The sequence below is a fragment of the Periophthalmus magnuspinnatus genome, chromosome 5 (genome assembly GCF_009829125.3).
Source record: "Periophthalmus magnuspinnatus isolate fPerMag1 chromosome 5, fPerMag1.2.pri, whole genome shotgun sequence".
NCBI classification, from domain to species: domain Eukaryota; kingdom Metazoa; phylum Chordata; class Actinopteri; order Gobiiformes; family Gobiidae; genus Periophthalmus; species Periophthalmus magnuspinnatus.
In genome coordinates this window covers 23942543-23958421 of record NC_047130.1, presented here as the reverse complement: position 1 = coordinate 23958421, position 15879 = coordinate 23942543, and the positions used below count along the sequence as shown (strand labels likewise).

General features: G+C 41.0%; 1 protein-coding gene across 1 annotated transcript in view; it reads right to left on the bottom strand.

The window, feature by feature from the left end:
- Positions 1–15346, bottom strand: part of skib (v-ski avian sarcoma viral oncogene homolog b) — a 48064-nt gene extending 32718 nt beyond the window's left edge. The window contains exon 1 of the mRNA XM_033966200.2: positions 14054–15346. Coding sequence (XP_033822091.1) covers positions 14054–14947 — 894 coding nt within the window. The 5' untranslated portion in view covers positions 14948–15346. The remainder of the gene's footprint in view (positions 1–14053) is intronic.
- Positions 15347–15879: the final 533 nt, after the last annotated feature.

Genomic DNA, 15879 nt, shown 5'->3' with positions numbered 1-15879 from the left:
ATGCGTCACTGCTCATCTACGACCCAACCGCATAGAGGTCAAGACCTTTGAGTAAAACTTTGTGGAAGATTACGGGGTTTGGGTGGCCAAGAAGGTGCGATAACACAGTTTTTAATGATAATCTCCAAAGCAGCTTTCTGTTTTTTAAGATGTGCAAGCTGAAATCTTCACCTGACAGCCACCATACAATACCGAAGACACAAGAGCACTTATAATAGCCTGCTCATTATCGGACAAATGGAGGGCCTGCTCTATTTCAAGCTATGGCTGTCTCTGTCTGCACTTGTTGACTGGCTGCAAATAATGGCAGATGCTCCACAACGCTACCAGGGAAGCGGATAGCAGGATTCACCTTTGTCAATATAAGACACCTGCATAAAGGGCCAAGGGGACACAATGGTATGGAAAATGCATAAATTTACTATGGTCCATCGAGACAAGTATCTTCAAATGTGCAGACAGTTCTAGAGATACAGCGAGAGTAGCATGAAGAGCAGGGTGGGGCAGGGAGCAAACCCACCACTCTGTGCTGTGGTGGGCTATGTTCAAGATACTATTACATCCTCTAACATGAATTTTTCCATTGCGTTTTCATAGCTTCACTAGATTTTGGTGATAATGTGGTGTTCATTTGTATTCTTGGTCAAAGGTTAGACCCTAATTCTTGGTTGTTTGTCGACCTAAATGTGAACAAAAACATTTTTACATGTAGTTTGATAGCGCACATGTTAAATTTCTCCCGTTTGTGGATCCCTATCCCTATTTCCCTATCTAATATTTGCCAAAAATGCGCAAAAAAGACACACTGCTTGTTGTTTTAAGACACAGGTTGAAGTGGTTCGATTATGTATGAATCTTTACATGCTCAATTTAGCTTTATTGGACTTACAAAAGAACTGAAATACTGTTAATACTAGAATTTTTAGCAGAGCTGTCCAATTAAACAATGAAAAATCAAACTATATGCCAACAATTTCTCAATTTCCAACAGCGAACTTTTGAATTAGACTAAATAATCTATACCGTAGCAAAGCCCAGGGGGGAGAGGGCCCCTAACCTGCCCAGATGATGCTGTGTGCAGCATGCATAGAGTGGCCATGACAGTTCCTGGAGTGACTGTAACTCTGAATAAATAACTTGCTGCAATAGACAGTGTGCGAGGACAGCTGTGTTGAATCCATTTGATACGGGTGCCTCGCTGACAATGCTGCATTGCTCTGTCTCCGCAAGGAACCATGTCGAGAGAGCCCTCTGAGAGCACAAGAGGGGACTGGGCTATTTTTTTTCAATAAGAATAATTGTTCGGCTACAACCCAAAGCTATGACCCTTGCACACTAAAAAAAATAAAGAAGCTTAAACTGATAACTGGAAAGTGTGAGATTTTCTACTAAAGAAATAGTGTTTTTAAAAAGTATTTTATAAACAACTCAGTTCAATTTGGAGACTAGTACTGCAATAAGATTTCAAAACATGTTCTTTTAAATCCACGGAATAAACTGAAATGATGGTCTAAATGGATTTTGTGCTACTTGCATGTATAAATGTAAAAGTCCCATTCCAGATCAGATCAGAGCAGGAGCAGCACATAATAGCAATATTATTGTTACAAAAATAGGAGCAAAATGTGCGCCCCACTCTAGTATAAAAAGATGATAGACGGGGTAGGTATTAGGTCATCTTGACAAAATATCTACAGCCTCATGTGAGTTCAAATTGTGTTGGCAAATTGCATTCACTCCAGATGGGGTCCAAAATGAAAAAAATACAGATTTATTTTCAATTATAGAGTTTGTTTTTTTAATTCAAGAAAGAGCTACTAAATGTACAAACTGTTCTTGAGCACAGATTTTGATTATCACACAAAATATGAGACAAAAATCAAAAACATAAAAAATACTTAGTTATAGAAAATCCTAAATGTTACTTGGTCTGCATTTCTATAGTTCACCAGGTTCAGAGTGTATTATGCTGTACTAGACGACAGTGGAATAAAAAAGGTTCTTGTGCATTTGATGCTCAGTACAAACAATTAAATATTTAGTTTGGATGCCAAGGCAATTTCACTATTAGTCTTGATTCAACTGAGTTATGCCTTTAATGTATAGTTTGATTAGCAATGTATAATAGTGATGTGTGTTTGCATTGAGTTCAGAGACTAATGTGTGAACTGCATTGTATAATAAAAATACATATAAATCAATGGTTAAATTTCCAACTCGAAATTATAGTTTTTTATTTGCTATTTAAGCTATACAAGCATTTTCTTCTGCTAAAACCACTCCCCAAAAAACGACTCCTACTTCTTGCACCTTAAAGATTTTCCCCCAAATTCCAGATCATTAAACACCTGCTATAAATTGATAAACTGTCAGTCATGTTCATATTTGAAAAGCCGTCAATAGATCAAAGCTCAATAGATAAAAAAACAGATACATTTACAGTATATTCCTATTGCTAAATGACATTTTCAGACTAAAAAAGACACAAAATTCAAAGTAATTTCTATATTCCAGATGACAGCGTGTATTATAGTCTGTTGAAGGCCTGTTACCAGTGTTCTTCATGTGTTTAAATGAGCCTGAGCCCTGGCAGCCCTGGCAGCAGAGTGGAGTGTGTGGTGTATGTAGGCCAGTCTGTGTGCTCACAGTGGAGGTGGAGATCTAAGTATACTGCATCGTGACTGGGGAGTGCTCTAGGACATCTCAGTGGAGGAGAGCTTCTGTGTGCCAGCGCATACTGTACCATCACTAACTATGGGCTAGAAAGGGCTTGCCAAAAAGTGGAATAATAGCAGTGGGCAAGATGTGAAGAGAGTTACAAATGACAGAGAAGTGGTGGAGTTGAGTGGTGTGCAAAAACGCTCATATGTCTGAAAATGGTATATGCCAGACTAAAATGAGGCTAAATTAGGAGTAACCCTAAAGCGAGGGATTAACACAGAAAAATGCATTGCTAATTAAGGATGAGACTAGAACTATAACATGGTTGAAGGCAGATTGCACCAGCACTAAAGCGAGACTAAACTAAGACAAATTTGGAGAAAACAGGGCTAAACTAATAGAAAACCACACCAAATCCACAACAGGATCTGACCTGGTTAGAACTAAAGCTGGACCAACAGTTGTGCAACAGAATTTCATATAAGCAAGCTCAAGACGGGGATCGCGTCACAATCAATCATTTACTCGTTTATGAACTATTGCCATCACAAAATAGTACAATAGGGTGGAGTACAACTGGAAATACTCGGCCAAGACTAATTCGAAGGTATACTTGCCGATTTCCAACTCCGCACAGTCAGTTCCTACAGTGAGAAGCCTGTGCGTATCACAACTAGTTCTGGGACCGCAGTTTGAGAACCGCTCCTCTCGCCACAACATGCAGCTCTGAGACTATGGCCACCAGTGAATAGATAAGGACTGCATGAGAGCCCCATACAAATGTGTGTGTCAAGCCTGTCTGTTCTGGCGTTTTCTTTGAGCCCACCAAGAGTTCTGATTTAGCACAGGAAGAAGAGCTCTGCTTAGCAACCACCGCGGCCCTCCAATCACAGCCTGGAGTTTCGGCGCACACTCCGACCGGCTTTTTCAGCGTGGCCTCCAAATGTTTAGGTACCTGCCCACGCTACCCCAAACATCTTGAAAAAACATCGACAAAAGACGCCCAAAGCTCTCAGTGGTTAAAATCTACTGCCCAGACAAGGCGGAAAGTTGGACAATTGTCTAGTTCATGGATAAATGCTCTATCCAGCAAGCCGGAAAATTATATCTCGTTATGTTGTTGATTCGACTCAAAGTAATAATCCGTTCATTTGGTGAATGAAGTTTTTCAGCCATACCTCAAAAAATCCTGAAACCCCGACCTAACTCATGGTCTATATCCACATACTTTTCTAAAAATTAAGAGGAAATTTATAAGAAAATCTAAATTCTTAAAATCATCAAACATTACAAACATTTACAGTTTTCTTACCTATGAAAAATATTTGTATTTATTTCATTTCCAGTAGTTGCGGCACTTGCCCACGCATCCACTAAATAAAAGACAGAGACAAAAAGTCAATTCTGCGTTTGAAGCTTGTCTCTTCTTCACCGTCTCATGAACTCGGGCGAGTGAATTCAAAAAAGTTAATCTAAACCGTGCTAATCCCAAAATAAATTATGCATATCCCAAAGACCAAGCCAGCCACATAAATCCGTAAAACATTTCTTCTTTTTACAGTTCAGCCACTTGGCAACCTCTTTTTCACACGTATTACTGATACTGGTGAAGATTGTGATCTACGAGACTTTGAAAAACGCAACAGATAAATTCAATTATTCTGTATAAACTTTATTAGAAGCTACTACCTAAAATTCCTAATTGCTGATAGTTGAAATTGTATTGGAGACAAAAAACAATACAGAAGATTTAACTACTGCAAGTTTAGAGTCATGGTTCGATTGTTTAATGCCAATTCGATGTTTCCATTGTTGTTTTTAGTTACTATTTTGCCATTTTTACTTTGTACTGTCTTGATGTGTACACTGTCCTGGTAGATTAGCCCTATAGCTGCAGTTTAAGCTGTGATGCTACTTGGAATGCTGCATACTTCTAACGGTGGTGTGAAAGTTCGACCACGGCTGGACTACACCCCTTTCATCTCATTTCAACTAATCATTTTTACAAGCATCTATAATTGTGGAATGCAATTCATCATAACAGGAGGCGACGGATTTGTCTTGGACCCGGATTTAGTCTGAAAACGCGTGTTTGGCGTTAGCGGCGTTAGCGTGTTAGCTAGTGCCCCTGATCGCTCCGGAGGTGGTCGTGGGCGGACTGGAGGCGAGAGCAGCATGCCGGTCTGTCATATGGCACCAGCAGGGCACTGTATGCTGTGGCTGGAGCACCATTAGCACCAGAGCCAATGTGGTCTAACAGTTCAGCTGCAAAGAACCGCCAGGCAGAGGACGAGAGACTTTAAAATTATCTCATGCCGTAAAAAAAAAAAAAATGAAGCGAGAAAGTAGGGCTGAACTATTTTGTGAAATTATCTTCGGACAGTCGTTGCGATTACAATTCAATTAGTGATTTATGGTTTAATAGTAGGATTCTGTTCAAAGTTCACAACATGCCCAGGAGCTTTAACATTTCAGAAAAATCAGAATTGCTTAACTAATCAAATTGCAGTTTTGATTTGATTGCAAAATATCTTGTAGTCCTGCTAGAAAAACATTGAACTGACTAATAAAACTGTTAAATCTACAGGGTTAAACATGTACAATAATAAGAGAAAAGTCTGTACAGATATCCTACTGTACTATACTGAAGAAAGAGAGACAAGACAAAAGAAAACAACAGCTGAACAATGATAAAAATTACACCGATTAATAATAATAATACAATTCTAAAGTTGACAAGTTTGTGCAATATGTTTGGTATTGTCAAACGGCATTCATTTATATACGTGACTAAAAGGTTTTAAACTCGAAGCTGCGGAACAATTCAGTTCTATCTATTCAAGATGATGAATTTGGTTAAATTTACATTACAAAAATAATAATAATCTTAAATTAGACTTTCAATGTCTCGTTATTTTTCATAGTGAGAGTCAGCCATCTTTGAGAGTAGCTCAGAGTATTTTTGACAGATTAATTACTACAGCGTTCTTGTTTTGTTTTTCTATGGAGGTCTCACCAGAAACACTGTTGGCTTGATTGCATTGTTCATATAATACATTTCCCCCTAAGATATCTTATTCATGCTCTAATTAGAAAATTCCAGAGGGACTGGTTATAAATTGTGAGGAGGCCCTTTGAATGGGCTTTGAAATCTTTGAGATGTACAGTGGTACACAGTGTTGCACAGTAGTTTTAGTCTTGGACGTACTTTTTTATAAGTCGTAGCAGTGTGTGGAGTATAGTGTAATCAAGCGACTGTTGTGAAGAATGAGAAATCGTCTGAGTACATTTGAATAACTTAAAGCATAGACCTGTATCTGCTTAGGCCTCAGACCGATTGTGTGACTATATTTTAGATCTTCTTGTTTGGTGGTAAATGCTATTTCTATAAAGCAGCAAAACATTATTTCACAATGTTTTTTAGGCTATTGTTTGCTTCCCTTTTGTCCAAAGAAAATCCAGTATTTATTTCGCTGTAAATTCTATAGGGCTTGATAATATGGAGCCCAAAGAAATAATGTTGTGTTTTTGTTCTTCAAATTGATTGCTCAGTATTTTTTAAATGTATTTTGTCTTGTTGAAAATAAACAAATTAATTTGCTTTTAATAATAAGGTTTATGAACAGAGACATGAGAGACACTCTTATTATTCTTACTTAGTATCCTCCAAACAACAGACTTTTTGAAATCCTGATCTGCAAGCAATTCAAACACGATTCAAACACAATTAGACTCAAATTGTGTTCATTGCACAGCCGTAGAAGCGTATTTGCGTCCTATTTTAACAGTTGGTACAGACACAGACTGTTTTTCTATGGTCTCTTTACATTCTTGTGTAGGATTACGGCGCTGCTGCAGCTTATGGCCTCTCTGCCCACAGCGGATACAGACTCCAGGATTTCCTGTATGCAGTGGCTGCATGTGAACCAGATGGGCCTGACTCTTAATCACAGAGACCCAAATGAGGAGGTGATCGAGGAGGAACTGATGATGATTGTGGAATAGCACTAACCCAATACAAGGCATCTGCTGCTACACAAGCCAACCCAGCGACAGCCGACCTGCCCCGACCACAACGCCAGAGCGCTCATCACCTCCCATCAGCTCCCATAATCTGCCTTATCACTTATGACTTATACAAGACCAAAAATCACACAACGCTTTGTCAGCCAGGGTCAGGCTAAAATAGGAATAAATTACAGATAAAATGATGTATGAAGGAAATAAAACCTAGAAATGACAATGGGTGGTTAATCAGATTTTGTCATCATACATAAAGGGAGTGTTTTATGTAATGCGGCTATTGACTAATTTCCGAACACTTATAAGACCCATTCCAAATAACTTCTGTTTAATATCTTATCTTCTTATTTACGCACATCTACAGTTCACTCCAGGCGTCGCTCTAACACATTATTGAGAATATAATAATTTTAAGTGTGATATCATGCTAACCTAAAATTTACGAACACGCTGAACAAATTCTGAGACGTTTTTTGACATTTTTTTTAACTTCCAAAAGCTAATGAGCAGTTTTGTTAAATGCTAAATTTTATGAGTCCATACATTATAAAACTACAGATTTTGTACATTGAATTCTCTACACTGATGAGCATACATATTCAAAATTCCTCACAGTGAATTCACGAAGCATTATCTTTAATAGAAACATTAACTCTACACCATTAATTTGAACCACGTCCTTTGGTACATCCACAATGATATTATCTCATTATGTCTGTCTATAAAGTCTATTGAATTTAGGCCCAGCTCTGGCTCCATCAGACATGCAGACACCACTCCAGGCTCCAATCTGTCTTTGGGCCTACAACCAGGAAACCAATGACACGGCAAACTCACACACTCTGATATCGCGCCCCGGGATTGGCAGGAGGTTACGGACTTATTTCGGCAACGCACAGTCCCAAAAAAGACAAAGAAACTTGCCGCACTTCACAGCCTCCGTCAAACAAAAGAGGCGGCAGGTCGCGAGCGCCCATCACCCGCGACACAAACCCAGCTGACACCCTTTTAACACGGGGTCATCGCTGTAAGGACTGAGGACCCATGGGACATCTCGACAACCCCCTTTTGCCTTGACACTATAAGCCAGACCCCTCCCACCCTGGGTATAATTTGGACCTCGCTTTGTCCGGAGGTGGCTGCATCTTTTTGGGGGGTGGTGGTCAGTCAGGGGGGACTTGACTGCTGGGGTTAGGGGGCAGGGTTGACCAATGACTCTCCTGAGGGACGTGAGCCAATTTTGGGGAAAGGATTCGGAGAGGGGCATTAAATCAGCTAATAGCATTTTGTGATTGAGTTCATTTGTCAGAAATAGCTTGATGATATTTAGGTTCCATATCGATAATGTTAATATCCATGGGTTTCAGAATGATGAAAAATGCGGCCGTTGCGGTAGTAATTAAACATTTAAAACAAAATATGACATCATTTGAATGGGAAAAGTCTTCAAAATGTTGCATATGACAAAAAGCTAAGGGCTTATGGCAGTCAAATATTTGTACTACATTGTCTGTATAATCTAGTTCGATTGGCATAATTATGTTGTAAAATCTCTGCATATTCAAAAAAGTGTTATTTTTTTCAATACTCCTGTCCCAAATAAGAAACAGGAACCAACCAATGCTACAAGATATTTTACTGAGCACGAAAAAGATAAAATCCATCTAGTTATGTGTCAAACTAAATATTTTGCGTGCATGTTATGCCGACAAGCTGGAATAAGTTCTACATAGCTCTGAAGCAATGTCATATTCGTGTACTTTTGCTGTTTTGCTCAATCAAAACGCAGTCAGTATGTAGGTCATGATGCGTTTGTGGATGGTGAAAGAGATAATCTATCAATTTGAAGAGTTAAAACTTGAAAACCCATAAGCAGTGAACTTAAAACCCAGCAAGCGTTGAATTGAACTCCTGTGTTCTGTGCAGACATGTGGGTGGGTTGGGCTAGTGTTGGCTGGGTCAGTGCTGAGCAGACAGGCCCCGTGGTGCAGCCCGGAGAGGTGGCCCTGTCAGCTCCCGGGACGTCCCAGAGGTCAGCAGACAGATGGGGATGGAAATGAGCCGCCAGTGAGCTCATTTTAATCTGGCCCACGCAGCTGATGCAGTCATTACACTGGGCTGTTTACATGCAAACACGCTTGTATATCTGCCCCAAATATACGTGCACAGACAAGGAAGAGGGCAATATGGCACTGAGATGTCAGTTTTTATTGTAAATTGGTGTTTTTCTACTTTGAACTTGCATAAAATTTACGATATTAGAATGGTAGACTTGTATATTTGGTACTTATATTCAGTCAAAGTGTTTGCATGGCTTTTTAAATTTTATCATAATTTATATTTCCTATTATTATTATTGTTTTATGTTGGAACTAATCAGCAAAGCACATTCTAGGTCTGTGAATTTAGTTCAAATTCACTGAAACATTCTGATTCTGATGGCACTGATGGTTATAGCGTGATTGTGTGATAATAACTGGATGATTATAGTCGCCTTTTGCGCAATGGTCAAGTTGAAATGCCCAGAAATAGATTGTAGTTTGGGGTAAATGTTGTTGTTTTTTTTTGACTGTGAAATGTCTAATTCCGAGGAATGGGGAGTGAATATAGGGCTAGCTCCCCACTTAAAAACACAGCTGCTTCTAAATATGTTTATTCATGGTCCAGTGCTGACATTTCCACATACAAATTGTTATTATTAAGTACTGTATGAGGACACACAGGAGAGGGAACATTTGACATATTTTTGTGTTCAGTTGTAACTAAACACTTTCTACTCTTGAGCACACAGTTGATTGGTCTGCTGCAGATTTGAGGCTAATTTCATAGAGTGAACAGAACAATGGGGACGAGAAATGGCATAAATTGGCTTCAGCTGAATGGCTTTAATAACCATCCCATTAAGAGGGTCCAGGCTGTCCTCCTGCGCCGTGCTCACTCAGTCAGATGATAGATCACACTGCTTTGCTGCTAATGCTAACAACTATTTGACTTGGGATTGGAAAGAAAAACATGCTTTTGCAAATGTACAATCCGCTTTGTTGGGTATTTTGTGCAACGGAAAAAGTAGCCTATGGGAATTTCCGTTGTAAATTTGACATTTTAATACAGGTAGATTTTTATTTGTGATAGTTGTTTGCACGTTTCAGTAAAGGATGCTCATATTGGCTGCTGGTCGTAGACTTCCAAGACACTCTAAAGAACAGTATAAAGTGTCTGCATATAAATTCAGAATGAGCCTAACTATGAACTTAAAAACTATAAAGAATCAGTGAATCAGTGATGTTGAATTGGGCCAAAACCCTAATCAAGTAATAGACAAAACCACCATGTCACTATGTAAAAAAAAATGCAATTACTCTCAATAACTTAAAAAAGTAAATATTCCCAAGTTTCATTTGTGCAGACATGACCAGAGACTGCTTCCATTTTAATCCAACCTCATTTCTGGTTTGTCTGTTATCTGTGTATATCCCTGCATCCCTTTATCAGACAGCCATCTGGTGAGTGGTCAGTCGGGACAGCAGGGTGTGCAATTGGCCGCAGTGAAAAGGGGGAGGGCGGAGGCGAGGGTCAGTGTCTTTGGGTGAGGGTCAAAGGTCGCGGCCCGTTGACAATACGTGTCAAGGCCTGGCTCACAGACCACGCATCTTCTGAATGAGAGTCTGCAGCCTGCTTTCTTGCAATCTGCCCTGGCTGCACATTTGGGATAAAGCCCGGATGACCAAGCGCCTGGACGTGATGAGGAGCAGACACAATACTTCACAGAGTTCCCATGTTGAGACTAAATCCAGCTTTTGACCATTTTCAAACTTTAAACAACAAAAACGATAGAGCAAAGATGAAGAAAAGCGGCATCACCCCTGCCTTCATCATGGACCCAACCCCCACAACAACATCCTGCACCTTATTGTTTAGCCCATATGAAACACTTTACCATCAAAAGTCACAATTTGACCCATTTATAGTTCAGAGCTAACTTCATGTCATTAGAATTTATCATGTGCAAGATCAGAATCATATCTTATCATTTTTTGTTTGCAAAATCAACATGTCACCTTAGCAACATGTTCTTTTGTGCTCACATTGTGCTACTTTGTCTTGAAGCATTTGTGTATTCAGTACCTTGAAATCTATTTTTTTTTTTTTTTTGATAAACTAAAACTCTGAGTATAAAGATATGTTTTACTTGTGCAGGAATAGCAATTGTCACAATTATTCCCCAGGAGTAATTCTATGTTGTCAAGTCGTGTAAACTGACAACCAATAGGATCCCCCATAACTGGAAAACATATTATTTTGTAAGTAAGCATGTGATTAGCCAAAGCTTTTGTTTTTTTTACTAAATAGAAAATTGTTTATTTGTTTACATATTCACTTCTTACCACAAGACTTGAGACTGACACCAGATTAAAAGAATTTGTTGCTAAATGAAATAATTCTCTTCCGCATTATTAATTCAACTAATTGAAAGCTCCCAAAGACACAATATATCAATGACAAGCTGCCCATTATAATGCCCGTCGAAGCACATTTCTGCCCCTTCTGTCCAGTGCCATTGCGAGATAGGAGTCTAGACAGATGACAGTGCTGTCTCTTATTAACAACACACAGTGACATCATTGCCAGGCTGAGGCACGCTGATAACATTGAGTTTTCATTTCAAGGGTCCAGCCACCACCACCACTGTACTGTCCCAGGCCGTTTGAGCAGCCTGCCCTGTCAACCTGATGTATGGGGGGAGTGTGCTGGTGTGCCTATCCCCCAGAGAGGACCATGGCCTGTCTGCTAACTGGGACACAACTGACAGTGAACCAAGCAACGCACTGGCCCCTCCCCTCCCGGCTGCCCCAGTGAAGATTACAAACGCTCCGAGGACTGTCAGACTCTATGAAGTATATGGGAGATATATAACTTTGGTGATACATGGAGACCTCCTGGCTGCAGAAATTGGCTACAGGTGTGTTTGGTTCAGGGAAATATGAGATAAATCATAAGTCCATCCATAAGCAAGAATATAAATCAGAATTCAAGGCGTTTCTACATAGATCTGCTGCACCTCATCTGTCTGTATAACTGAAGTTCAGGACCTGTTTGTCCTTCCTGTTTTTACGCCCATACATTATACACCTGTCATTTTTTGCCTTTTTTATAATCTTTGTTTTTATCTGGATTAATATCTTTGCTTTCTTTACAAGAATTCCCTGTTTCTTTTGTACTTTTTCATTGTTCCCTTGTTCAGCGCTCCTACACACCACCTTCACATTCTTCCTTCTCGGACTGACCTTGATTTTTTTCCAATGCTTTCTTACCTAACCTTAATATATTTCTTTTTCTTACCTCTCCATCATATTGCTTCCACATTGCTCCCTGTTTAAATCCTCCTTCCTTATCTTTCATATAATCTAATCTCAAATTCCTTCTTTCACTCTTCCTTTTCCTAATGCTGCCTGTGTATCCATGTTTATCTCCATCTTCCTCTTTTCTTACTCTCTCACTCAACATTTGGGCTCGATTTTGTTCGTATGTGTGTATATAGTAGTATATACAGTTTACCAATATACAACTTATGCTAAAATATGACATTGTACATATAGTTTCTTCTAATACAGCCTTATTATACCCAATATCTGCCTCTTGGTGTTGATTTTGATACAGACGGAAAAGCCCGATAGCCGATGTAGACTTTAATAACACTCTTTTTGAAACAATAGAATGTTCGACTGCAGCAAACGACTGATTAGCAATTATTTTTTCAATCAGTTGACGAGGCAAATAAGAATTCATATTGTACATTGAGATTTTTAAATACATTTTTAACCAAATAAAGGCTGGAATATGGCGACTTTGGTGTGTGTATTAATGATGAAAAATCATAAATAGTTTATTCTTTTTTGGCATTTCGAAAGCAAAATTGGACTTTTGATATTTTATTAGTGATAAAAAGGTTCTATAGCATGTTGTTTAGAGTCTATACTGTCCAGTTAATGATTACGATTATCAAAATACATTTATAATTATTCTGATTAACTGTTGAAGTACTATGTAGACAGGTACTAGTTCTGATATAGCGCAATACCATACAAAAATATAAAAAGTCCAATAGTGTTTTCATATGATTATCTTGTCTTGATAATAACTTTAGTATTGAATAGCATCTGTGAATCAATTTTTTGGCAGCCCTACTTCCTATTATCCCATATCCGGAGCGTTTTGGTTCCTTGTGTTGGAGCGCTCCTCTCTCACGTCACCAGCCCAGACTGCTCCAGCACAGATGACTTGTCCAGTCATTAGCAGAGTCCCACACACCAGCTGCTGTGTGACGGAGGAACAGCCACCGTCGCCTCTGTCCCTTTGTCCATTTCCAAACCTCTCCGACCCAACTGAGTGTCCCGGGACTGCTGACACCCCCCACAGCCAACGCATCACAACCCACAAACATCCCAAGCCACATTTCATTTGCACATACCAAACCAGAGCAGCACAGTGGAACAAGAAGTTATGGCAATACCAACTAGAGCAACATTCGAATCACGAGTAATTTGATACGCTGCAATGATGTTATGGTCTTGCACTGTCTGAACCAATGACCCAGTGAGTCCCAGTGGAAAAAGTGTTCAGGTTATAGCTATAATTAGTCAAAATACTGACTGTAACTATTAAACAATTAATTGAATCTTCATACCAATGTTTTATTGCTGGTTTAATCTTTCTTAATTAATACTCTCAGCACTAAGAAGTAGCAATTACTTATTAGACTATATGGAGATCAAAGCAGATGAATGTTTTAAGGATATGTCTGATTGTGTAGTAGCCTGTGGTAAAATATCACAAAGTATATTGCAGTAGTCAAAATAGTTATTCCTTGTTTCCATGTCCCACCGCACATCCCATCCCATCCCATCCCAACATCTATTTCCATATCCCAAACCTCATTAAAGCTTATCCAGAGTCCCACCTTGAGTCCCTGCCCCCTCCATGCTCACACACCAATAAAACATATCATCAGGATTCATTTATCATGGGACCGATGCCCTTGGGTAACCCCGGGGGGCAGGGGCTGATGGGAACTCAGAGAGGATAGACAGATATGGGGTGAGTGTGAGAGTGTGACAGGAGCAGAGCCAGGGCATATGATTAGCATTATGACACTGGGAGCGCCTAATGTAAATAAAAACACTGGCAAGACATACAAACTCCATCCCTCAGACTGTGGCGCGGCTAATGAGAGGGAAGTGCACTGAAATGAGAGATAATGAATGTGGATCCTGTAGCAGAAGCCCGGGGCTGGTGAAATATCCACAGCACAAACAAACAGCGCTCACAGACAATGACTGATAGGTAATACAGGTTAAGAGAGCTCACTTACTCTGCACGATTTATTGGACAGTTTGCCACTCAGATCATATCTTCCCTTTAACTCTTTGAGCAGCTGCTCCAGGTGGCTCTTCTCCTCCTTGTCGGTGTAGTCCAGGTCCAGGAGCACATAGGCCCGCCAGTTGGCCGAGTCGAAGCCCCAGTGCACTGTCCGGTTCTCCAGCCGCTTGTGGCTATGAACCACAAACTTGTGAGGCGGGAACATGAGTCTGCAGTCCAAGCACTGGATACAGGCGGCGCTCGGCCCGCTGTACAGCTCCGGTACAAAAAGTCCTTTGCAGCGGCCGAAACACTCGTGGTACACTTTGAAGCTCTTCTCGGTCCGCTCCAGCTCTAGAGAGCCCAGCTCCTTGTTGCAGTGCGGCGGGTACGAGCCGCCGTAGATGAGCGCGTTGCAAAGGCGCTCCGCGTCCGTCTGCGTGATGAGCCCGCAGGACGGAGCGGAGAAGGGCAGGATGCCCACCACTTTGAGGATCTCCAGTTGGTCAGCGGTGCAGCGGGAGCAGTAGATGTGCAGGTCGTCGCACACAGAGTTGATTTGCTGCAGGGAGAAGTCTCTCAGGACGCTGTTGAGGATCTGCGGGAGACACAGGCGCTTCTCTCCGCCGACCACAAAGCACGAGATGGGCTCGCGCTCTAGCACCGTCTCGCAGCGCTCTGTGGAGCGGTCGGACGGGATGAAAAGTGGCCCGGACATCACCGGGGGTGTCTGCGCGGGCAGAGCGAGCACCAGTTCGGCGGGTTTTCCGTCTTTCTTGTAGAGAGCGTCCTGGTTCCAGCGCGCAGAGAAGGCGGCCGGTCCGCCCAAGGAGCGCATGGAGCTCAGGTGGAACTGCTGCAGAGTTTGTTGAAGTCCGGGATGAGGCTGGAAGCTGGCGGCCTCCATGTTTGTTTCGCTAGCTCGAAGAACTAGAGTTGAAAAGTCAAAACGAAGGCTGAAATTGACTGATCGGATCGGTCGTCCTCAGCATCCGGCCACACGCTCAATAACGCACATTTCCATGTCACTGGAGAAGCTTCCCAGCGCGTCCATTCAGAAAACGGAAGGCTCCCAGAGTCAGAGCTGTTCTTGTTCGCGAAAGAAAATAAAGTCGACAACTGCTGTTCCCAAAGTCGCCTTGTCCAAAGCTCAATCACCGGGTTGTGTGTGGTTTTACGCACTCCAAAGTGCGCCTGAAATACGGCTTATCTGCGCCGTCTGGCTCGGTCTGTCTCCCACTCAGTGTGTGAGCCTCTCTCTCTCCCTGTTTGTTTGTGTCTGGTTCAGTCATTGAATCCCAGCCAGGAATGTGACTGACTCCCCGGGCTGGCTCTTCCCTGCGCGAGCTGCTCCTCCCTCTGCTCCATGGCAGCTGCACATTAAAAAAGCTAAATCCATCCGAAGCGAGCGAAGGGTGGAGCTAAAGAAAATACAGACTAGCCTTAGCCTACTAAAACACAGAAAATAGCAACTCTCTGCGTTTGTACAGGCTTCCCAGAAGTTGTTTAAGCACGAGTCGAGACTTCGAGAAAAGTTTAAACCACAACCAAACTCTGAGCGTTTACCGTAGGACAATGACCGAGATACTGTCACGATATGTTCGGTCATAACGAGATGATTTATGTAATTTAACTAAACATATTCAGAAAAAAAAAAAAAATACAACATAAACGTGTTATCAGTCTATCTAATGCTGCTGTAATTCAATCCAACAACCTCCGACAATGATAATTAGATTTGACTCACTGTTAATCATAATGTGAGTTTGTGGCAAACTCAGAGTTATTCAAAGTCAACTGAAGGAAAGAAATCTAACTTCACCGAGTGCGCGTAAAGTT